The 24529-nt window shown below is 40.9% G+C and overlaps 2 protein-coding genes across 2 annotated transcripts in view; one reads left to right on the forward strand and one right to left on the reverse strand.

The window, feature by feature from the left end:
• Window positions 1–24529, forward strand: part of PSMA1 (proteasome 20S subunit alpha 1) — a 355542-nt gene that overhangs the window by 304785 nt on the left and 26228 nt on the right. The gene's annotated exons all lie outside the window — the stretch shown is intronic.
• PDE3B (phosphodiesterase 3B) overlaps window positions 1–24529 on the reverse strand; it is a gene marked incomplete at its 5' end in the record, with an annotated part of 48340 nt that overhangs the window by 17695 nt on the left and 6116 nt on the right. The window contains 3 exons of the mRNA XM_083589446.1: window positions 1731–1870; window positions 2375–2623; window positions 6500–6550. Of these exons, the coding sequence (XP_083445572.1) occupies window positions 1731–1870; window positions 2375–2623; window positions 6500–6550 (440 nt within the window). The remainder of the gene's footprint in view (window positions 1–1730; window positions 1871–2374; window positions 2624–6499; window positions 6551–24529) is intronic.

Consider the following 24529-nt stretch of genomic DNA (forward strand, 5'->3'; position numbering starts at 1 on the left):
TTCAAAAAATTAGTGATCTTAACCTGCATAAGTCTTCTTTAAAAACATACTTAAAATTTTGAACAGAAAGATTGCCAAGTATCTAAGATGGCAATCACATAAACCTGAAATGTCAGATACACTGAAAACATTGTCATCCAGCTCTCCAGAGTTACCAGGAGTGATATTCTGGTAACAGAATGCTCCAACTAGAATAAACTTTTATCTAAAGGATTTAACATGAGCAACACCAGAACTTAATGCCACTTTTAGCAGGTCATCCCAGAAAAATGTGAAATATGACATTAACGTATTTGCATCAGCTTCCTCCTGCTAAAGATTATTTTAATCTGCAGTAGCACTCTTTCAGAAAAGAAATGGGCAGAACAGTCCACACACCAGATCTACTGTTTTGGAAGGAGTTTAGATGGAGCAGAAATGTCATTGAGAGTACTCAGTGGAAACCCCAAGATGGAACACTTTGGGGACAGGGCTGGCACAGCATCTACTGGACCCTGAGTCAGCCCTGCTACCTACATGATGGCAACAGGCCTAATCCAGTAAATGGCTATTTCCCCCCTCCCATTTCAACCCTGCACCTTCCTCCCTGGGCAATGCTAGCAGTGCTGCTGTGGATGTGGCACTCCATCAAGCCCCTCCAGCGCCAACCAGGGTTTAGAACTACAGTCTAAATTGTTCTTTCAGTTGAAAAATCTTGTGAATAGGTCATTCCATTGCATATTTAGCAAGATCTTGATCAATGCTATTGGTGCTTTATTCAAATGTAATGCTACATAGCATTAAGGAAATATACTTTTAATTTCTATGCTCAGTACTTTTCACCTTTGATAACTGACTATAAACTGACACTTATGTTGCTAAAGCATGCCATCTGCTGTTTGAAAGCTTGAAGATACATACACAGCACAATATTTAATATCCATGATGTCTAATCCCGGAAGCATTCAGAGCCTGCTATTTTATTTTCTGGGTGGAGAAAGCAATTTTTAAATACATTTTGCATAAACCTCAAACAGCAATTTCCTTCCCTTAATTTTTTTATTTATAAAAATATTTATAGACCATCCCTCATATAAAATACCAGGGTGGTGTAGAACAAAATTTGTAAGTGCAAAAAACAAAACAAAACAAAAAACCATAAAAATAATACAGAATGATCAATGAAGAAAAGAACTTCTCCTATACAGTATATTTGGTTCTCAAGGTTAGGAACAAATTATTATCTGCTGTAATATTTGAAAAAAGTGTAAAAACTGATCTAGTTACTAACTACAATACCAAACAAGCAGAAAACCAATAAATCTGTGATGATTAATAAACATAGAGCAGTGTGTTATTGTCAGCCACTCCTGTTATATTACTTTCCTATGTTTCAGCCCAAGAGAGAGATGGATGGGTGGATCTTCTTTCACTATCTCATAAATGGTGACTATACAGAATGTTACAATTTATCTTTCATCGTAATTTCCTTTAGAATCTTAAGTTCAGAATTAGTGGTTGTCATCAAATATTAACTGCATATCCAAGTGCCATACTTCAAATATCCTGGATGAACAAAGCTATACAAGCATACTTTATTAGTTTTAAACATTTGATTGCAGCACTTACGGAAGATTAATTCAATTCAAAATATCTTGTCTGTCCTTCTTCCGATCCCAACTCAACTTTTAATTTCAGCACTTAAGAAATACCTCATAATACTGTGAATTCTATAGTGATAAAATATTTACCTTGAAGAATTATACTCATGATGCAATCTTTTGCCATTATTGCGTTCCCACCTAGAAGATGGTTCCATGGGCAGTGAGACCAAAGTTCCTGAACTCCGCCTTAACTGTGGTGTTGGTAAGCTATTTCGGCTGTTTAGCCCCTGTTGAACAAGTTGATAAAGTTTACATTTTTCTGATAAAATAGCTCTCTTCCACACTTCTGTGGTAATATACACTTTTACTAAATATAAGTATTGCTCAGTTTAAATTAAGTGTATTAAGCTATATTATAACTGGCTGAACTGATTTAACTTTAAACAGCTATATAGAAAAATAACAGCTGAATCCTTGATAAGTGTCTAGATCTTTTGTACCATTTGTATTGCTACCTATGTTTCCTAAAGGAACGGTTCACAATAATAATAATAATTCTATAGCATAATGAACTTTTGGTAGTGAAGCCTCTGACACTGCTTGGCTGAGCTGGAAGAATACATAATATTGTTCAGTGTCTCAATAAATTAATTTTTTTGTAACCTAGCATCTAAAAGGAATAGAAATTTGTCAGTTTGGATAGAATTAACTATAATTCACACTAGAAGAATAGGAAAATTACCATATGGGGGAAATTGCACTTAGAGGTATTCTGATATATATATATTGACCTTATGCAGTTTACGGTCCCCTCTTTCAGATGAGTCTTCCATTTCTGGGCAGGGATAAAAGCCCGGAAAGGGGGTAAACATGTTAGCCTTTGGCCTGCATGAGCCTGCAAAAGCGCTTATCAAGCTGTTGATGTTTCGGAGGGAAGAAATCACATGTGGAGGAAGGACTGGATCATTCAGAAGGTCAGTCATCATGTTGCGAGTCTCATTTAGTACAGAAAAATCAACTCCGGTTCCACTGCAAGCATTCTAAAACAGAGAATCATGCTGTTAGCTATCAACAACAAAAGGCTTTTGTTATTGTAAGGTCAATCAAAATATTAAAAGAAATTGAGATGTGGATTTCAGTAAGATGCACATTAAATAATGCTCATCTAAGTATTCTGTAATATTAAATTAATTAATACAGACCATTTGATGTAAGGTCATTTATTTACAATTTAGCAGAAAAATAATTTCAAATTGTACCATTTATTCCTTTCTCCACACATAGATTGAAGAAAGGGTGAATAACCTACAGTTTCCATGCAATACATGCAGACTTATTACTTAAAAGAGTTAACAAATCTCCTGCTGCTCTTTGTTGAAATAATACCAGACTCTGAGCCTTCTTTCCTTGGGGGCTCCCCAACTGGTTCTTCCCACCATTCCTCTGAGTCCAACCAGTCTGTGACAAGGGGGTACTACCTCTAGCACTGAACTGTCTGTGCAGTTCTACTTGGAGTCTCTCTTTCGCCTTTTCAAACTGAGTCTTTATGTCTAGGAGGAAAAAAGAGCCCAAGCCTGATGCTTCCATAGTGTCTCTCTGGTGCAAAATAGCAAAACTGCATTACAGAGGGAGAGTGAAAGAGAAAGAACAAGAGCAGGCAAGCCAAGCACAACTGCCTCTACAAAGTCCATCAAGCCTAGAGTACAGCTTTCAGAAGTGCAGAATACAGAAGTGTTTCCTTCCTATTTCTGAAAAAGAAAGGGGTAGAAGAGAGGCAGCCCCACCGCGTAGCCTTTCAAAAAGAGCCATTTTAAAGCCGGGCTCTATGCAGAAGGCAGAGTACATAGCGGTTTCACTTTCTGGAGGGGAAGGCTCAACCTTTCTAAATGCTATGACTGAGTTGGTTAGAGGGACAGAATACAGGAAGGAAACAGCTAGTATAGCAAACACAGAGCGGCTAGCTTGATTTGCATTCTTTCTCATCTCTTCTTCAACCTAATCCACACCACAGGTGTCTAGAATAAAGTCAGAAAAACACACTCAAATCCAGCCAGCCTTCAAGACAGCAGAGCAGAGATCATCTCCTTTCCAGAATAAAGAGAGGAAAGCCACAAATAACTATGGTAGCCAAAAGAGGTAGGGCTCCTCTTTTGTGTAAAAGAGGGAATTGGGGTGCATCAGGTGTTAGGGGAGAGGTAGTACCTCTGGTGGGGGACACATTATTCCTTCTGGGATAGTTTGTCCACCTTTGGTCCCCACTCTGCACTCAGCTCTCACCTGTGGCTCCTGTGTACACGTCACAAGATTTATGTTAAGCCTACTGTAGTTTTTAAATTTCTACAATTACTTTCAATATATGTCACAAATTTACTCCATTCTTCAATAAACTTTGTACCTTCTATTTCTAAATGTCTTGCTTTCCTTTCCTTTGGACCACATCAACAAGGCCTTTTCGTCTGAGCAGCCCAGGACCTCCATACACACTGCCCAGGCTTGTGCCCAAGGGAGGTCACTTTGGTCCTGCTAACTCAGAGGTTTTACTTCACCCCCAGAGGCGCACTCCACTGTCTCTTGAGACAGATAGTTGCAAGAAGAGCATGAAGAGGGAATTTCAACATTTGTTCTGGGTTGTCCTTCCTTCTATTCCAGGGAGGGAGGAAGAATCAGCCCCATGCCCTAATCTGGGGGGGGGGGGTGAAATTATTTTAGGTAAAGTTCTACTCTGAAGGATGTATATTGGGATCCTCTCTCTCCCTTCTAAGAAGGCAAGTGTTCACAAAAATGAGTTGTCTGGCTGGTTGCCCAGAGGGAATTTTCATTCACCCCAGGCTCCCAGATGAATGGTTATTTGCTAGCCTGGTCTAAGGCCCTCCAACTCTCTATATTCCTTTTGTTGTTCATTATGTTCTCCTGAATGGAGAAGATGCAGATAGCACTCAATATTCCCTTTTTCTAATGTACGATTATGCCCATTGTAGGCCTGCCTATGTGCATCCCTACATGATCCTGAAACTACAAACTAATGATTGCCTTGACGTTTGCTTCGGGGGGAAACAAAAGATACAGACTGATTTTTCTTTTAAATCTTAGTACAGTACTAGTTCTGCCTCTTTAAACATTTTAAACACTACATAATTATTATGGTGAAACAGCTGGCCTACGTACATCACCTTAATGCCCTGCCTTATGAGTGTGGGATGACAGTTCTTAATTCAACTGTTCTTCAGGTCTCTGATCAGGATCAAAGGTTGCAGCCAAACCCTGGAATTAGGGACTAATTAACAAGTAAGTTTACCTTATTCTGGGCCTATAGTCTATAAATATTCACTCCCATCTTTGTGTTCGAAGCAGGGGGAAAGTAAAACGACACACCAGATATGTGCATGGATCTCTCAACACACACACACACACACACACACGGGGTTGGAGACAATTTATTGGATCAGAGATGTGGTCCTGGGTGAGAGGAGTGTAATAACTTCTATAACTTAACATATTTTATTCCTAGTACATTAATTCCTTGTGAGTTAAATGTAATATCTCTATTGGACAGATGAAAAGCCCACCTGCGTCAAATGTTGTGAGAGGCAAGAGAGCATTACCATCTCACACCAGACACTGAATGTAAATAGGCTAGGACAAACCCAGACCTGCCCTGGGAAGCCCAGACTTATCTGGCTATATATCATATACGAATAACCATTTCTAAATCAGTTTATGCCATCACATCTATTTCATAGCCAAGTTTCCTACAGCATACAGCCAAGTCCTGTGTCAGGGGCCTTTAGTACAATTTGCAGAAGCTCTACTCTACTGCCAAGTTAGAAGAGAGACTTTGATTTCTGAGTCAAAACTACTGGTTTTTTTGGCATGGATCTTATGCACCTCCTTAAAATATAGCTTACCTGCTTATTGCTTGGGCAAGTATATGACAAAAGAACTCTCCTGCTCTTTTTATTTGAATGCAAATCTATGCTGCTTTCATGAAAAGCTGCACCTGCTGAAATCCTGCTCAGCAATTAGAGATGTAGGAACCCTGTTCTCTTTTGCATTTGGTAATCCTAGGGGAGATTATAACTTCTCCCATCCCAGATTAATGTCTGCTCTGGATGGGTTTACACACCCTCTGAAGGAGCAAGCACAAAGCTTAGGGGTACTTCTGTATCCATTATTCTCTCTTGAGGCTTGAGTGGCCTCAGTGGCATGGAGTACCTTCCATCAGCTGCACACCTAGCTAAACGCTTATCTGGACTGGAACAGCCTTGCTTCTGTTGTCTATGTTCTGGTAACCTCTAGGAGAGATAGCTAATGGATGCCAAGTGCAACTGCCAGCTTCCAGTCTCTAACCACTTAGATCTTTGAGGCTGGATGCTAGGCCTAGGTGAAAAAGGGAAGGACCAACACATTTTCTGGATTGTCAGAAATGTCTGCACATTCTGGAAGAGAGAGAGACTGTAATGGTCAATGTACTTAGAAGAATAATAACAGAAGAAAGAGATAAGAGAGTTTTATGAGGATGAGTGCCTGGAAGAGTTGACATAAATAAATCACAAAATGCTTCTACATGAAATAGCAGAGGTGAGAACAGATAAAATGAGAATGCAGAGCAAATTCAGAGATGCAGTTCAAGCAGCCTTGCCAGAGAAAGTGCAGGAACTATAGCAGTTCAGTTTAGAGGCTCCAGCTACACCTAAGAACCAATGTGAAACTTTTGAAAGTCAGTGTAAAATCACTGTTTAGAGAATCACCAAACCAGTTTCTTGGTTTGGATGGAGCAGTAAATTATGGCTTGCTCAATCCAGGAAGTTATTAATTAATTGGAACACATGAGGGGGGAGAGAGGGGAGGGGAGAGGTATGCTACCCAAAGACTTGATTGTGCAATATCATATACTGGTTATATTTAGATATACTGACCTGATAATGAGGTTTATACCACTGCTTTAAGTCCCAGTCCCAAAGGATCATCTGTAAGACAACGAAACAGGAAGTTATAAACAAACAATAAATATTTTGCAAATAGAACACTTGTTACTATCTATCTATTATTTATTTCAAAATGACTAGATTAACAGTATAGCATTCAGTTGCTGTAGTTACATTCCAATAAGCATACCAAGTGAAAAAGGAACTGTACGTAATGCACTTAAATCTGCTTAGCAGTTATTGAAACTTAATTATGTACTATAGCAGTATTATTATTCCTCTTCTTGTGAGTTTCCCTATTTAATGTGCCAAACCAAGCTTTCAAGTATTAGAATACAAATTGTAGCTATAATTAAGATACTTCTAACCCATCAAAAGATACAGGCCCCAATTTAGCAAGAGGCAATCACCTTAGGACACTTCCAAGAAGCTGCTGCATGAGGGAGGGAAATCCCCTGCATCCTGCAGCCCTGGGAAGAGAATCCAAGCACTGTGCTCATAAAGTTCCCTCATCTATTTGCCCATACTGAAGGAAACAATCCAGAATGTCTTCCTCAAACCGGATAAAGGAAAACTACCTAAATCGACCTACACAGCTCCTTTCAAACTTCTGCTGCATGGATTATTTGATTTCATATAATACTTAATTACTTAAAATTCCAAACTATATTAAAAATTACAGTATAAATTGTTGACAAAAATGTCAACATTAGTACACTTGGATTTAAAAAAAATATTTAGTGCTAATAATCACTAGTCAGGTGAAGAGAATATATCTCACTTTAAGATACAAGTCATTCCACTATGATTTAGCCTAGACAAGTTAAGAGACGACTCAAATCCAAATGAAGGAAAACTCTAGTTGAATGTAACTGAACACTGGTGAGGGCTCATCATCATGCCTACCTAGTGGCAGTGAAGGCAGCAAATAAGGCATACTTTGCTGCCTCCAATGCATTCTCATTTGAGCTGTCCAACAGAGCCTTTCCAGGTATTGTGGAACCTTTTATAGTCTGGCCTGAAGGAGATGACAGAACAGATGGTAGCTCCCTGTGACTTGTTTGCAAAGCTTTTTGAGGATCAAATTGCTTGCATCCACTGGGACCCTGACTCCACTGTTACAGCAGATGAATCTTGAGAGGTGCCCAGAGCACTGTCTAGTCCTGTTATGTTGGATGAGTTTCAATTAGTAAGGCTCAAGGATGTGTTCAGAAATATTCTTTTAACATTTTACAACATTCCACAAGGTGGCACTCAAATCTAAAATCTTAAGAGAAGCATTTTTTAATGCAGAGCAGCAGAGGCAAATTGCAGATTCAATGCACAGTACTGAGTATCATTCACTATTGTAAGATTAGTAAAGGAACCCCCTAAAGTCCAGTCAAAGGTGACTATGGGGTTGCGGTGCTCATCTAGCTTTCAGGCCAAGGGAGCCGGTGTTTGTCCACAGACAGCTTTCCGGGTCATGTGGCCAGCATGACTAAACCACTTTTGGCCCAATGGAACACCGTGACGGAAACCAGAGCGCATGGAAACGCCATTTACCTTCCCACCACAGCGGTACCTATTCATTTACTTGCACTGGTGTGCTTTTGAACTGCTAGGTAGGCAGGAGCTGGGCCAGAGCAACAGGAGCTCACCCCATTGTGCGGATTTGAACCTTCAACCTTCTGATCGGCAAGTCCAAGAGACTGCCTTTGACTGTATGGAAAGCATTTTTTAATTTTTTTTTGTTATAGATACTAAGCAAGATACAAATAGGTCCAGCAATGTTGCATGCCATTCAGCAAAATTTTTGCTCCTTCTACTTCCTTCATACAAATTAATAATATGGACTCCATGCCAATGAAGATTACACGGGAACAAAGCCCTGAGATATTTTGATGAAGGGTGGTGTATCATTCTAATAAATTAAATAAATAAATAAAAGCAAGGTCCCTTGTCACCATTACTGTTTGTTGGAATCCATACCAGAGGCATTAAGATCCAATCCACTTCATGTGGCAGACCTGCAAAAGTCTTGCAGAAGAACATTTAAAGAAAAGATGCCGAGGCTGCTGCTGACCTGAGTGAGCTGAAATACTAATAGGCGGAGTAAAATGCAAACATGCATAGATTAATGAAATATAGGCTTTAAGCCATCAAGCTGACTTTGGAACCTTTTTCCCTAAGGAGAAAGGGTGGAAAGGAAGTGTGTTATGGAGAGCCACTTTAACTGAATGTTGACCAGTGATTTTGCCTTCCATTGCTGGAGGATGCTACAACCCATCTGAGGACATCTCTCTGACATCAGTGAACTTCATTATCAAAGGCACTTGGTACAAGTGTGAAGTTGTAGCACTCTAGATCAGTGAAATGTCAGAGATGAGACCTCAGCCCTCTGTAAGATCTTCCATGTGTGCTAGATTACTTGGGGAAAGGGGAAGGCTAGCAGCAACCACAAATAATGGGGACTCTCCCACAGACAATTTTTTGGGGGAGAGGGGACACTGGGAGGCACACCCTGTTTGCACAAATGCAAACACTTGCACAGGGCTTGCACTGACAGAACTCAACAGGGTCACAATTTAAGAAAATAAAATGGTCTGGGAGATAAAAGGGACAATGACAATTACATTATAAACTTCTTTAAACCTAAAAATAAGTCTAAATGCCTACTTCTTAAGTGCTACTGCAAAGGAGGCTGAGCTGGGCAGAGAGCAGAGCTCTCAGGTGTGGTGGTATCTCTGGAGCTCTGCCCAAGAGGTAGATGAATTTCTCACTCTTAGGTCCTGGAATGCCTCTCTCTAGCAGCCAAGGTAAAGGTAAAGAGACCCCTGACGGTTATGTCCAGCCGTGAACGACTCTGGGGTTGCGGCGCTCATCTTGCTTTACAGGCCGAGGGAACCAGAGTTTGTCTGCTCCGCAGACAGTTTTTCTGGGTCATGTGGCTAGCATGGCTAAGCTGCTGATGGTGCAACAGAACACCAACACCAGAGCAGTGCACAAAAACGCTGTTTACCTTCCCGCTGGAGCGGTACCTATTAATCTACTTGCACTTTTTGGTGTGCTTTCGAACTGCTAGGTTGGCAGGAGCTGGAACCGAGCAACGGGAGCTCACCCGGTCGCGGGGATTCGAACTGCCGACCCTTTGATTGGCAAGCCTCAGTGGTTTAGACCACAGCGCCACACGTGTACCACCAACTATTTCCCTATTTTGTTCTCCCTGACCTCTTAGCACACCAATTAGTAGTCATTTGTTCCTAATTTAATTTGTATTCTCTTCTGAATTTCACTGGTGTAGGATATGTATTCTGAATGTTACAGAGGGTCTTTTTAAAAAAAAATTAGTATATACGAGTAGTTATGTATGAGGAGGCATGTGACAGGGAAGAGAGGCAAAAACTTTAAAACTGTTCTATGTATAGTTACTCAAAATGAGGGATGGGGGAAGAATTTGCTTTTTCCACTTTTCACAAAAAGTACAACCCAATCAGATGCTCCCAAACTTTCTTGAAGATTGGAATGCAACTCCCAGTTGGATGAAACACTTTTCTAGATTTTAACAGTTTTGGTGCACACATAAATTTTTATTTTACATAAAATATACGCATAAAATTCCTATTTTTGGATTAATGCACTGAAAGCATATTTTATGTTAACAGTACAATCAAAATGCATACAATACAATTAAGGAACCCTTGAGTATTTACAAGAATGAAGTGCGACAGAATTAGGCTGCTCAGTTCATCCCTACTCAAAGGTGACATGTAGTTTAGATGTGTTACCCAATAACTATAATTCCTCAAGGCTGCTGTCTACATACAACTAAATATTTGGAAATGGTTCACATCTGAAATACTCAACTAAAGATTTGATCAGCATTTGCTCCACTGAGATAAATCACATTCTAAATTAGAGTAAAAATGTCATCTAAAATGTGGTATAGCTGACTTACCGTATTTTTCGCCCTATAGGGCGCACCGGCCCATAGGGCGCACTTATTTTTTTTTGGGGGGGGGGAATAAAGAAAAAATATATATTTCCCCCCCCCCCCCGAGCCCCAAAGAGCAAAGAAGCCATGACAGCGAGCGTTTTTAGCCTCGGGGCTGGGGGTCCGGGAGCGAAGGTGATGTTGTGCTGAACCTCAACATCGCTCCCAGAGCTTGCTGCTATCCGAAGCCTGGGGAGCGCGGCGCTGTAGCCCGCTGTGCACCCCGGGCTTAGGGCAACTCCCGCCGGGCGCCACAGGCTTGCGGATAGCTGCCCTAAGCCGTGCACAGTGCCGCGCTCCCCGGGCTTCGGGCTGCAGGCAGCTATCCGCAAGGCTTCGGAGCCCGCGGGAGTTGCACCGACCCCTCTCGCTCTCCAGGCTTCAGTGAAAGCCTGCATTCGCCCCATAGGACGCACACACATTTTCCCTTCATTTTTGGAGGGGAAAAAGTGCGTCCTATAGGGCGAAAAATACGGTAAGTATGTTTGAAAATAGGTACTAAAACCAGAGACATGAAGTTATGGTGAATGTATCTAGTAAAATAACAGATGGATCATATACACTTTTTCACAAATAAGGCAACACCTGCAAGATAAGAATGAGTTTGTAACATTAACAATGTGGAACCCTAATAATAACCTGATTGTTATTAGCAGATCAAATAAGCTAGCATTTTAATGTAAAAAGTATGTGCTATGAAAAACACAAATAAAAGTATTTTGCTACATTATTTTTTCCATCTTCAAGACTAGGAATAGTTTGGGTATTTTATTGGTTAAAACATGATTTGTACTTGCTAGCAGCATCTGTTTGACACTGGTTAGGCACTAACTCAGTAAATAAATATTTCCATAGCAACTTAGCACAAAATTAACTAAACAAAGATACTAACACCATAGCAACTTGAAATCTTTTTCAATATTCTTTTGAGAAGAAGAGAGGCAACAAGAAGATTGTTTTATTGTTACCCATATTTTATGAAGAATTTCTACCTTTTAAAGACACAAAGCTTTTAAGCTACTATGAAATATTTCCTTCTCTAGCTTTTATGCCATGCATAGTTGCAAAGGAAAAAGGTACAGTGTTGGGTCTGACAGTTGTCCCGCCATTTCTGCAAAGACAAACTATATGTTGGGCAATTCCAGAAACTGGCAAAAATTATTTTAATTGTCTGACCTATTGTAAGTAAGTAAGACTGGCTGGTAAACTGGTATTTTATGAACTGGAACACTACTTCCATTTGTTCTAGAAACAAAAGGATGGGAATCAATAGCAAAGAAGTAGCATTGTTTTCAGATAAAGTTACCCTGAGATAGAGGAAATAAGCTCAAATGTGTCTATGATGGATTTTAGAAACAGTAAATACCTTCATGCATTGTGTAGACAGGGAAATTGGGGAGGGGGGACTGTAAGGAAAACCTTTATATTTGCAGAAATGAAGGCTCAGCCTTTGTGTTTTTCTCCTTCTCTGGAGGCTTGTTTGCAATCAGAAACTTGCTAAACAGGTGAAAGAGGGTCACTTGAACATCTGCTAACTCCTCCCACATTCCATCTACCAGTTGTAGGCAAGGATGGATGGCTTCCTTCCCTCTGCACATTTTACCGTCTAGCTTGATAAAGAGTTCTGGGAACTCAAAAGCTTACATTCCATTTTGTAACATTTTGGTTGGCCTAATAAAGAAGATACTGCTTCAGTAAGGATTTTGGAATTTCTAACAGAAACGGCTGCCTCCTAGTGCTCAGAAGCAGGAAAGCATACAGACTGATTATAGCTCCTGAAAGGGTTCTAAATGTAACTAAGTGTATGTTAAGTGATTCTGTCACTACCATTAATGAAATGCAGATTCAAAATTCTTTTTAAAAAGCATTGCTGAAACAGTAGCAATGTTTATGTTTACAGATTTTTTAAATTTTTAACAGAAGCAGGTCGTCTAAGCAAAAGAGATGCCAATGGTGCAGTCTGGGAAAGAAGCCAGTCTGGCTCATATACAATGGTATATCCAAAGAAGCATTAATAAATCTCCCAGCAATACCCAAATTATGCAAACATTTTAGGTCTGGGGCTCCAGACAGGATCTGGATATTATGACACTATCTGAAGAGACTCTGTATACAAAAATGAACTGGAGACAGATAAAAAGACTGTTCTTCTAGAAATAACACTTATAAAAATAACAGCTGAAAGGGAGTCTCAAGAAAATTGATTAAATAATTAAATAAAATTAGAAACTTAGAAAGCATACATACTTCCTTTTCTCTAACATTCACAGACACAACATATAGATATCACCCTCCCTCCATTACACACATACCACAAACACACCTCTCCTTTTCTTACACAAATCACACATGCATACCTCTCTCAATCAATCAATCAATCAATCAATCGCACACACTACTTTAGGAACTTCACCCCCAATTTAGAAAAGCTCCTCCCTGGGGCACCCACCACAAGGTCCACCTTGCTGGTTAACAATAGTATCCTAAGTGTACAGGATGCTGTTCCTTCCTTCCCCCACTTTTTTTTAAAGTAAGCCTCAGAATAGGGAAGAAGAGGTGGCTTGGCAGAGATGCCTGTACTGCATTCGGGAGAGGTCTACCAGAAAAAATGCCCTGGATTTGACAATGTTTACGCATTATGCATTTGACAAAGTCATGCATAGATACAATACCTTGTATACCTATTAACCTAAACATATATATTTTCTACACATTTTTTGTTGTTGTTTAGTCATTTAGTCGTGTCCAACTCTTCGTGACCCTATGGACCAGAGCACGCCAGGCACTCCTGTCTTCCACTGCCTCCCGCAGCTTGGTCAAACTCATGCTGGTAGCTTTGAGAACACTGTCCAACCATCCTCTGTTGTCCCCTTCTCCTTGTGCCCTCAGTCTTTCCCAACATCAGGGTCTTTTCTCCAGGGAGTCTTCTCTTCTCATGAGGTGGCCAAAGTATTGGAGCCTCAGCTTCAGGATCTGTTCTTCCAGTGAGCATTCAGGGCTGATTTCCTTAAGAATGGATAGGTTTGATCATCTTGCAGTCCACGGGACTCTCAAAAGTCTCCTCCAGCTGTTCATCTAAACACTTTGCTTTATGGGACATCACAAGAACCCTGCTGAATCAGACCACAGGTCTATCAAGTTCAGCATCTTGTTTCTAACAGGGCCAGAAAGCCTACAAGCAAGACACAAAACAGTAGCCCTTCCCTCTACACCCAGCAATTGATATTTAGAGGCAGTATTTTTCTGAACCTGGAGGTTCCATTTAGCTACTGCAGGTAATGGCTACCGATAAATTATCTATGAATGATAGGGCACTGAATGTTAAAACCACAACACTTGGGAGCCTGCATCACTTACTCCATGTGTCAAAGCCTGCATCACTTACTCCAAGTGGCATTGACTAGTAGTCCACCAATACAGAAAAAAATCAAACATGTTAATTTCCCCTGGAATTGAAAATTTCAAGCAGTCTCCACAGCTGTGTGCTGAAGGCATTTCTCCCATTGCTTGCCCTCTCAATAACAATCTTAAAACCACAGTAATTTTCTGTCACTATCTCACCAAGAGTGAAAACTATTTTCATATTTAAAGTGGACAATTCTCTGATTCTCTGACCCATACACTGAAGGAAAAGGTACTGAATGTAAAATTACAAATACCCACAGATGAAAACATAACTGTCAGCGGACAGATTGATTCACACACATTATAAAGCACAAATGAATTCTTCCTTTCCCAACCTCCTGAGAAGTTGCTTTGCAATAATGTAAAAAAAATCTGGGTGGAAAAAGATTTAATTTCAACCAGACCCTTCTGTAAATTTCATAACTGGTTCCAATAAAAATGTGGAATAACAATATTGGTGGTGATGAGAAGGGAATTTATGGAATGGTACAGAAATAGGAGAGCATGAGAAAGTAGGAGGGTGGCAGAAAAAAGGAAAAGAGAGCTGGGAAACGCAGAAAAATATAGAATGACAAACAGCAGTCAATTTAAGGCTGCTATTCTATGAACCTCTCAGGTTGCAATTCTATACCTGGAAGTAAGTCCCACTGAATTTAAAGGTGCTAATTTCTGAGTATATATGTGCAGAATTGCAATGTAAGGAAGCGTGTATTTCATTTAAAATATTATAACTGCTGGTATATTTTTTAAAACAAACAAACATGAAATGTCATGTGTTGAAAAAAAGTAAAGCTACTGCAGAAATCTTTTACAATGACATCAGAGATGAGCTACAATTTAATAAATGAAGACCATGTTTTAACAACAGAGAGCCGATGATGGTCAAATGCTGGTTGGCTCACAATTAGAATCCTTAGGATACAGTCCCATGACTCCATGATGAAGAAATCTATTGAGACAGAAGCTTTGTCTGAAATGCTCATGTTACAAAGATTTTTAATGGATAAGTTTTTTTAAAAGGACTACATTCTTTCCTAATGTCATACAATAGCCAAATGTGAAACTTGTAATACTTTTGTCTCTTTCCAGATTAATTAGATTTCTGAATTTATTTACATAACCCTAACAGCTCTACTAAAAAAAACACAGAGTCTAAGCATTTACCGGACTCATTTGCTTGATCAGGTGACATTAATCAGCTCTAGACAAATCACAGGACCATGTAAAGAATGAAGTTTCGCATTTCAAAAGGCTATCTGGAACAAGAGGTGAACTGAAACCAGATCTGTAGTAGCTAGCCATTTACTGAATGATGTGGCTTCATAATGATTAAAACCTATCGGAATTAGCTCACTAAGCCTACTGAAAATGCAACTGAAAGCAAGGAAAGACAATGTTTGAAAGACAGCAAGTTTTTTCAGATGTCAAGTTATAATGTATGATATTTCTTTCCTGGTTTCACTCATAACAGTTTTGGTATTTGTCTAAGATTCTTTTTTTTTTTAATGTGACAAGCATGTTTAAAAATTCCATACAACTGCAGAAGTGTTTCTGTAGTAAAGGAAGTGGCCTTTTCAGTATCATTATAAAGACAGAACATGGTTTCATCACAAAAAAGCAGCAGCACCATGTAAAGATCAAAGAGCAGTAACGCGGGAGAAGGCTTTCTCTGCAGTGGCTCCAAGTTGTGGAAGGTTCTCCCTTTCGAGGAGCATCTGGCACATCTTTCAATGCTTTTCCACAGCGGATCAAGACACATTTTTGGTCAATGTCTTTGAAGGGGGAGGATGAGATCTGGAAGTCTCTGATTGCCCACTCAAAGTGTATCTCAAATTCCTCTTTGTCAGTTTATAGTACAGTAAGCCCGCAACCGTGCACATTTAACTTGTGTGCATTCAGCTTTACACACATGGCAATCAATCAATCAATCGGGGGTGGAAAGGGGGCAGGGTTTTGGGGGAAATGACTTTGGCAATCCTACCCGTCATTGAACCCTATGGGTTTTGACTATACAAGCTTTTGTATATTATAGGTATTTACAATGTGCATGCACTTAGTTATTTGGTGTATTTACTGTGCGCTCTTGAGATTTAATAATGCTTAATTTAAATCAATAAATAAAGTTGAACTAGCAAAAAATGTTTGTTTCCAAAATTCTATTTCATTTAACAATGAGAGACTGAGAGAGAAACATACTCAAATATTATCCCCCCCCCAAAAAAGTAGAAAGTGTCACTACTCAGCATGACAAGTTGCAGGAGCAGATCTAGTCAGTCTCCACAGATAATCACCCAAGCTTTCTGGTGCACCTCCAGCTGACACCAGCAGTTTCTTAGAAACTTTCAATGCAAAATTTCTATTTGTACAAATGAAAGAAGAGTAAGTTTTATTAAAAAAATACAAAAACATGAATACTTTAAAAGCTTTTTCCTAAGTAGTTAAACTGTGTTTAAATGTTTCACAGCAACTTTTCTAATATTAATAATACAAAGAACTAGGTCTCCATTTTCTAAGTCTTTTTTTAAAAATCAAAAAACAAAAACCAGCCTTTTTTTTTAGCTCCTCATTTACCATTTATTGAAAAACCAGCAATACTTGTTATAGTGATGGGTCTGAACAACTTCCGCATATATACACTTTTCCTCCAACAAAGACTGGTTCTGTAGAGTGAAGTAACTACTACATCAGCCCAGTAGCCATTAGCCAAGCCAGCTTCAGTAGAACACACCAGAGAGAACCAGCTGTTGAAACTCTCCTGTCCCAACACTGATTCAGCAAGGTAAGAAACTTAAGTAGCTTGGGAAACATACATCAAAGTAGCACAAGTGCACCACAGATAGTGGAGGCTTATGGCTACTTCTTCACACAGCACACAGTTAAAGTATGAAACTTGCTTCCACAGGAGGTATTGATGTCACCAACTGGGATGGCTTTAAAAGAGGACTGGAGGAAAAGGGTATCAATGGCAACTAGCCATGATAGCTATGCTCTGTCTCCACAATCAGCACAGTAATGCTTCTAAATACCAGATGCTGGAAACCAAAGAGCAGTGTGTTCTTGTGCACAGGTCCAGCTTGCGTTTCCTTACAGGTTTCTGGTTGGTCACTGTGAGAACAGGCTGCTAGACTAGATAGGCTACTGGCCTGATCTAGCAGACTCATCTTATGGCAAAATTCTATTTTATAGCAGGGACCTTGAATCTGGATCCATCAGTTCCATTATTAATATAAGCAGAGTGCTTCCTAGATAGGCCATCTTTAGTTTCTTCCATCATTCTGAACATAGGATGTGCTGGTAGAAAAAGAAGTCCTGTTTCTATACTTACTACTTCTGTACCTACGCAAAACCGATTAGTTTTTCAGTTGTAACATTTGCCCACGTGCTACAGTACAGCTGGGTGGTTCAGACAAATTCAAACTTAAGCTACATGCAACCTTATAAGTTCAAATAAGTAGATATTTATGTCAAGACTGCAATCCTAGACACATTTACTAGGCAATAAGCACCTCGCTACACAGTGGGACATTAATTTTGCATAAAGATATATGTAATTGCACCATCAGACTATGAATTTGCATTTTAAAAATGCAAATATGGACTTTCCCATTTTCATACCACAGCAATGTATGATTTATTTCAACATGAAAAATGTATCAAACTATATGCAAATTAGAACTAGTAACAATATGTATTTTCAATATAGTATTTTAAACTGCTTTTTAATTTTTTTATGGTTTCAACAAAAAGTCTTAATAATTTATCTAAAAACGGATCAGAAAAAACCTTTTCGTTAATAAAATAATAACTTAGTTTTCATTATCAATGGATATAAAATTCTATTATGTTTTTAATATTTATTTTATTACCATTTCCCACAAAAGCTATATCTTCAGAACTGCAACAGTACCACCAGCCTTTTCTTTGTTACAGTCAAGTTCAGCTTACTACACTATCAAAAATAAAAGCACTGTAAGCTAATTGCTGGGAGGAATGACGCAAACAGTTTCCTAAACAACAGCCCATACTGGAGTGCCAGCCCTAGCATTTCCTCATCTGTTTGCACTCACACCAGCAGTCTGACAGTAAAGTCACTACATCCTGTTTTACTCAAAAGACACTGAAATGCAGAATTTAACCCCTGACTATCATTTTAAAAGTTCTCATAGATTCTTTCATACCAGTATTTTGATGTTCCTATTTATTTTTTCATTACATCAAATTAAAACCTTTCTTCAAAACATAACTAAACAAAACTATGCATATATTTGAAAAGACATCTCTAACCACAAGAACAAGTGTGAAAATATGGAAAAGAAATATCTACTGGGAGACAAAGAAAATTAAATAATTTTAAAGTTAACACAAACCAATGACTACAAATTTGCTCTAAATTATAAATAAAACTTCCTCTAAAGGAAATAATTGCTATTGCTAGAAGAGGGGTCTTTCCCTCACATTGTAATGGCTCATACCCCTAACCTCCTCTTTTCAGTTTTTACCTAGTACCTCTTGCATGCACATCTAAGTTTAATAAATAACAAAATGAGTCACATTTTAGTGAAAATAAGCATAAAAATCAAATATATATGTGATACCCAGCTGATGCCATTTGAAGTCATTAATAAACAGTTTGCCTGCAAGAAATGACTCCAGGTAACCAGAAAGTCAAGCATTCACAAAAGTGTGTTCTTTCTGTTTTGCAAATCAAAACTGACTAACATAGGTACTGGAGAGCAAGCAAGTTTTTTAAAAAATCAAGCCCATACATACATACATACATACATACCTCACTATCTACAAGAGGTAAGACTTGTTAAACATCTATGAGTGCTAACTGAGTTGTAAGGCAGCAGGGGCTTGAAAAATACACAATATGACACTGAAGAGTAGCAATTTCAGTTGTAGCACTATCCAGTTTCACAGGATTGTAAAATTTACTGATCAGAGTAAGCATAAACCTGCTACCTGCTTTTCACATATGTGCATGTCCTGATACACTTGGAGAATATATTCTCTCTTCCATGTGACAGCCCTTGAGAAATTTGTAAATGGCTATCATATCTCCTCTCAGTCTCCTCTTTTCCAAGCTAAACATACCCAGCTCCTTCAACGGCTCCTCATAATACTTGGTTTCCAGACCCTTGATCATCTTGGTTGCCCTCTTCTGCACACGTTCCAGTTTTTCAACATCCTTCCTAAACTGTGGTGCCCAGAATTGGACACAGTATTTCAGGTGTGGTCTTTCCAAGGCAGAATAAGCGTGGTACTATTACTTCCCTTGATCTGGACACTATACTATGCAGCCTTGAATAGCCTAGAATTGGCCTTTTTTGCATTAGCCACTCTTAAACTGAGAATGTCCCACTTCTGCCTAACTGAATAATTTTTTTTAGCATTAGCCTTTTTTGCCCCAGGCCACCCTACTCCTGCTCCATGCTTTCCCTGAGTGCTTCTGCTTGACTGAAAGGTGTTCTTGACTGTAATAATGTCTTTTGCTTCCCTGGATAGAGGATTAAGTAATTGTATGGGTGGGACAGTGTATAAACCTATAACGGTTGCAATGCTACAATACATTCTACGGTATGGAGGAAAGAGTTACATTCATTTATTCACCTATTTTTGCCTCTTGTCCCCTACATATCGCTTGCATGTGGGCTGTGAAAGGCTCCCCCTGAGGGAATGCGGACCTTGGGTTGAAAAAGAATAGCTTTTTGTACAGGATAGCTCTACAAACCAAAATGACATAGGCAATTTTCAGACCACCATTCTTTCAGACAGCAGTAGTGCATATGGGCCTTTATAGCAACGGCTGCTACAGTAAGGATGCAATCCAAGATTGAAGTAGGGATATCCCAGGATGCACCGTACCCACTTTTTCCTCTAGCTCAAATGAGCCCTAATGGGAGTGAGAAAAACCCAATCTATTAGCTATTCTGTGGAATGGGCAAATAATTCAAACAGAAGAGTCCTGTTGGTTCAGACCAAATCCCTATCTAGTCCACCATACTGTTCTCACAGTGGCCAACGAAATGCTTATTGGAGGCTTGCAAGACAAGCTCCATCAGGCTCTTCCCTCAACTGTCATCTACAGTAGCCATTCCATCAGGCTACAGAGATAAGACTGCAAGGCCTCTCCATCTGCTCTACTAAAAGACCAACAACATTTGGCTTCTGTCCTTGAATATTTCCATTCCAGCTGGTCATTAAAAGAATTCTGTAAGTAAGAATTAGTGTTTCAATTTGCTTTTTTCTTCCTCCCTGACAAACTCTTTTCCTTTTGTGTTATGTCTTTTAGATTATGAATCTGAGGAGAGACTGTCTTATCACTGACATTTTTCAGCCACTCTAGGAACATTTTTTCAAAAGAGTGGGATAAAAATGCGGTAAATAAATAAATAATTTTCAATCTTTGGGTTAGTGCCATACTTCTAAAGAGCATTAGCATGATGCTGAGTCATTGGAGAAAGCAGCATTCTGTTTTCACCTTGCTGATTGTAAAAGATATAAACATTAACTGAGAACATTTCTGCAGGGGCGGAGGAAGGGGTGTGTGATGGGTGCAGTCCACCCCGGGTGTCACCGCTGAGGGGGGTGACAAAATGTCGGGCGACACTCACCACAGGGCCTGCAGCGCGCCAGAACCACGCATCTCTCCTGGGAGAGAAGCAGTGGCTTGGGCACACGCAGGCTCTGCAATGCCCAAACAGTCCACCCACTGCCTCCCCACCAGCTGTACGGTGGCTGAGTTGGAGGAGGCAGGCAAACTTTGGAAGCCCTGCAGTGTGCCCCGCCCCTGGATACGCCGCCCCAGGCGCCTGAGCGGCTTCCTCCGCTGCTGCACTTTTGTACATTTCTGGCTTGTGGGAAACTAATTTGTTTCAGCATGGAGAGAGAAAAGTTTAGTATGGGATTAAAAGTATGGGATTAATTCAAAGGAAAACTGTGAATATTGGATAGCACATGCTGCTTTACGTAAGCCATAATCCACACACTATTTAAAATGTAAAATACTGTTGCAGTGTTACATCTAGGACTCCTTTTAGAAAGGTTCAGTTAATTTCACAATGATCCAGTTAGCTTGTACAATGCCACAATTCCTTTTTATTGACAACAGAGCAACACCACTCATCTTTTGGAATTTTAGGGGTGGGGGGCAGAGCAAATATAAGCCCCAGCTACAGAGCAGGAGGGCAGAGGGAAGCAGAAGAGCAGCCACATTGTCCCACATCCTGCTGCTTGCACCAGCCAGGGCAGAAGATGGAGGTATTTTCTTTTATTCCCACCCCCACCACCTCACTCCACTTGTATCAGCTACAGGGGAACGGCAAGGCTTTGAACCCACCAGCACCAAAGCCACATGCCCTGTGCTGTAATATCCTGTCAGGGCCCTTTTGGGAAGAGAACAGTGGCAATGGAAAGGTTCTGAGGGTTCTGCAGAGCCATCCCCGCTGGTGGAGTTCTGGTGGAGAGTTACCTTTACCTTATCCTCAGTCCCTCCAGTGGCAAGATAAAGGGTTAGTATTGCACTTTAAGTTATTAGCAAGCAATAAATACAGGCTACAAACACGAACTATGTCTTCTATTTAGACAGCAAAAGGCTGGCATTTCAAGTTCAAGATACTTAAACAAACAAATTGTTGTACATCGTGGTAACTAGCATCGGTCCAGGACCTGGGAGACCAGGGTTCAAATCTGCACTCTGTCATGAAGCTCACTGGGTGACCATGAGCACACACACACATATATATTTATATATGTTTATAGGGGATGCGGGTGGCGCTGTGGGTAAAACCTAGGACTTGCCGATCGCATGGTCGGCGGTTCGAATCCCCGCGGCGGGGTGCGCTCCCGTCGTTCGGTCCCAGCGCCTGCCAACCTAGCAGTTCGAAAGCACCCCCGGGTGCAAGTAGATAAATAGGGACTGCTTACCAGCGGGAAGGTAAACGGCGTTCCGTGTGCTGCGCTGGCTCGCTGGCCACGTGACCCGGAAGTGTCTGTGGACAGCGCTGGCTCCCGGCCTATAGAGTGAGATGAGCGCACAACCCTAGAGTCTGTCAAGACTGGCCCGTACGGGCAGGGGTACCTTTACCTATATATGTTTATAAATACATACATATATATATTTATAAAGTAGTACCTCAGTTTATGAACTTAATCCGTTCCGATTCCATTCTTAGACTGAGGTAAAGTTTGCAAACTGGGACACTACTTCTGGTTTTGCGGAGTTCGTAAACCGAATCGTCCGTAAACAGGACTGTTCTTAAACCGAGGCACCACTGTATGTTTATAAATACATACTTACAGATGCAGGCTTCAGTAACACAAGAGTTTGTGAAGCTACCATCAACCAGATGTATATTGTCCCTGTCCATTGACTAAAGGAAGCTAATCAGTCTTCAGAGAGGAGTTACCGTATTTTTCGCTACATGAGGCACACGGGACCATAAGGCGCACCTAGTTTTTAGGGGGGGGGGAATCAAGAAAAAAAATCTTATCCATCCCGCTTGCTGTCTTGGCTTCATTTTTAGCTGCGCACAACCTCTTCCGGGTGGAGAGGTTGCGCGCGGCTTTGGCAGAAGCCAAGACAGCGAGCGGGATGGATCCCGCTTGCTGTCTTGGCTTTGCTTTTAGCCTCGGGGCTGGGGCAGTGGAAGCCCGAGCTTCCCCCGACCCCAGCCCCCAGAACAGGTCCAGGAGCGGCAGCAAGGTTGCGCGCAACCTTGCCCTGGCTCCCGGAGCTTGCGGGGCTGGGGGCAGGGGGAGCCCAAGCTTCCCCCGACCCCAGCCCCCAGAACAGGTCCGGGAGCGGCGGCAAGGTTGTGAAGCCTTTGGAGCGCAGTGCGAGGTCCCGCTGCGCTCCAAAGGCTTCAGGTGGCTATCCCTGAAGCCTGGAGAGCGAGAGCACCGACCCCTCTCGCTCCCCAGGCTTCAGCGAAAGCAACACATAACCTCCAGAGCATGGAGGGAGCACTCCCTCTGCACTTTGGAGGCTTTGCGTTGATATCGCTGAATCCAAGGAGCCTGCATTCGCTCCATAGGACACACACACATTTCCCCTTAATTTTTGGAGGGGGAAAAGTGCGTCCTATAGAGCGAAAAATACAGTAAATATAAACTCTTCTGTGGCCCTTGAGGCCTTTTTGGGCATCCCGTGGCAACATTTGATGCCTCCTCCAGCCCTTGCCTGCCTTCCCAAAGTTAGGCACTGGCTTTGAGGAGGTGTGAGGGCTCTGACAGGGTCCTAGAGTCCTCCCAACACCTTCCTAAAGCCTAATTAGTGCTTTCCCAGCTTTGGAAAGTAATAATAATAATAATATTTTTTTATTTATACCCCGCCCTCCCCAGCCAAGGCCGGGCTCAGAGCGGCTTACAAGCAATAATAAAAACAAGTTGAATGATTACAACTTAAAACAAAATTAAAATATTGAAACATTAAATTATTAAAATGTAGCCTCCTCGCAGGAAGAGAAGGAAAGAAGAAAGAAAGAAAGAAAGAAAGAAAGAAAGAAAGAAAGAGAGGGAGGGAATCAAATTGGCTCCAAGCCAAAGGCCAGGCGGAACAACTCTGTCTTACAGGCCCTGCGGAAAGAAATCAGATCCTGCAGGGCCCTGGTCTCATGAGGCAGAGCGTTCCACCAGGCCGGAGCCAGTGTTGAAAAGGCCCTGGCTCTGGTTGAAGCTAATCTAGGTAGGAGGGCTCTAGGACCCTGTCAGAGCCTGTCATGACAAAGACCAGTGCAGCTTTGGGATGGCAGGAGGGCTTGGGGGAATTCCAATTTTGGCCTCGCTCCCCCCCCCCCCCCGCACAGTGCACGACAAGGCAGTGTGCAGGCCCGTGCTGAAATACACTTGCAGCCTACTTGGTATGAAAAGTTGGACCGCCCTGCGCTAGAATCTTTAACTGAAATGCACTTCATTGCTAAGCGGAAGTTTCCCCAAGCTTAGGTGTGTGAACTGCCTTTCATATCTTTTCTAGCCCTGATTAGGTTTCACATGCCCTGCCTCTGCAATATTGATCAGCTATATTTCTAAAGGGGTGTGGACACCTTGGTAAATGATGGATGATTTTCCTATTAAAGGGTGGGACACAAATCTCCTGGGAAATTAAATTCACTCTCTTCTAGAATAATCTCACTTCCTAATGCTTACCCGAACTACATCTGTAGCCGAAACTGTTCCCAGCCAGGGAAAGCCAGCCCAGGCAGCATGAGTCTGACGGTGTATGAAAGTTATGAAAAAGGCTTGAACAAAGACTCAAAAAAACACTAGAACTAAGAAAGTATTTTGTATCTTGTCCCTTCTGTATCCTAGATACCAGCAGGGGGTGGCGTGTTAACATTTTTTTGAAACAGGTTATTTCCTTTTATACTTGAAAGATCGTATTATTCTGATTTCCTTACAATAAATGTTTATTTAACAGAAATATTGTGGCATTGATTTAACTCAATGTCTAACCAGACTGTGGATAAGATGTAGATATTCAGAGCCTGCCCTTTATAAAGAAACCACTGTGTCTGCCTAAAAAGGATCCCATCTCCATCGTGCAGAAGTTGACAAGGCAGATAATCCCTTCCTTGCCTATAAATTCAGAAGAAAAAGTGCTGCCCGGATGCAAAAATATCTCCAAATTCACGCCTCTTCCA

Source organism: Podarcis filfolensis (genome assembly GCF_964270895.1).
Source record: "Podarcis filfolensis genome assembly, chromosome: 1".
Lineage (NCBI taxonomy): Eukaryota > Metazoa > Chordata > Lepidosauria > Squamata > Lacertidae > Podarcis > Podarcis filfolensis.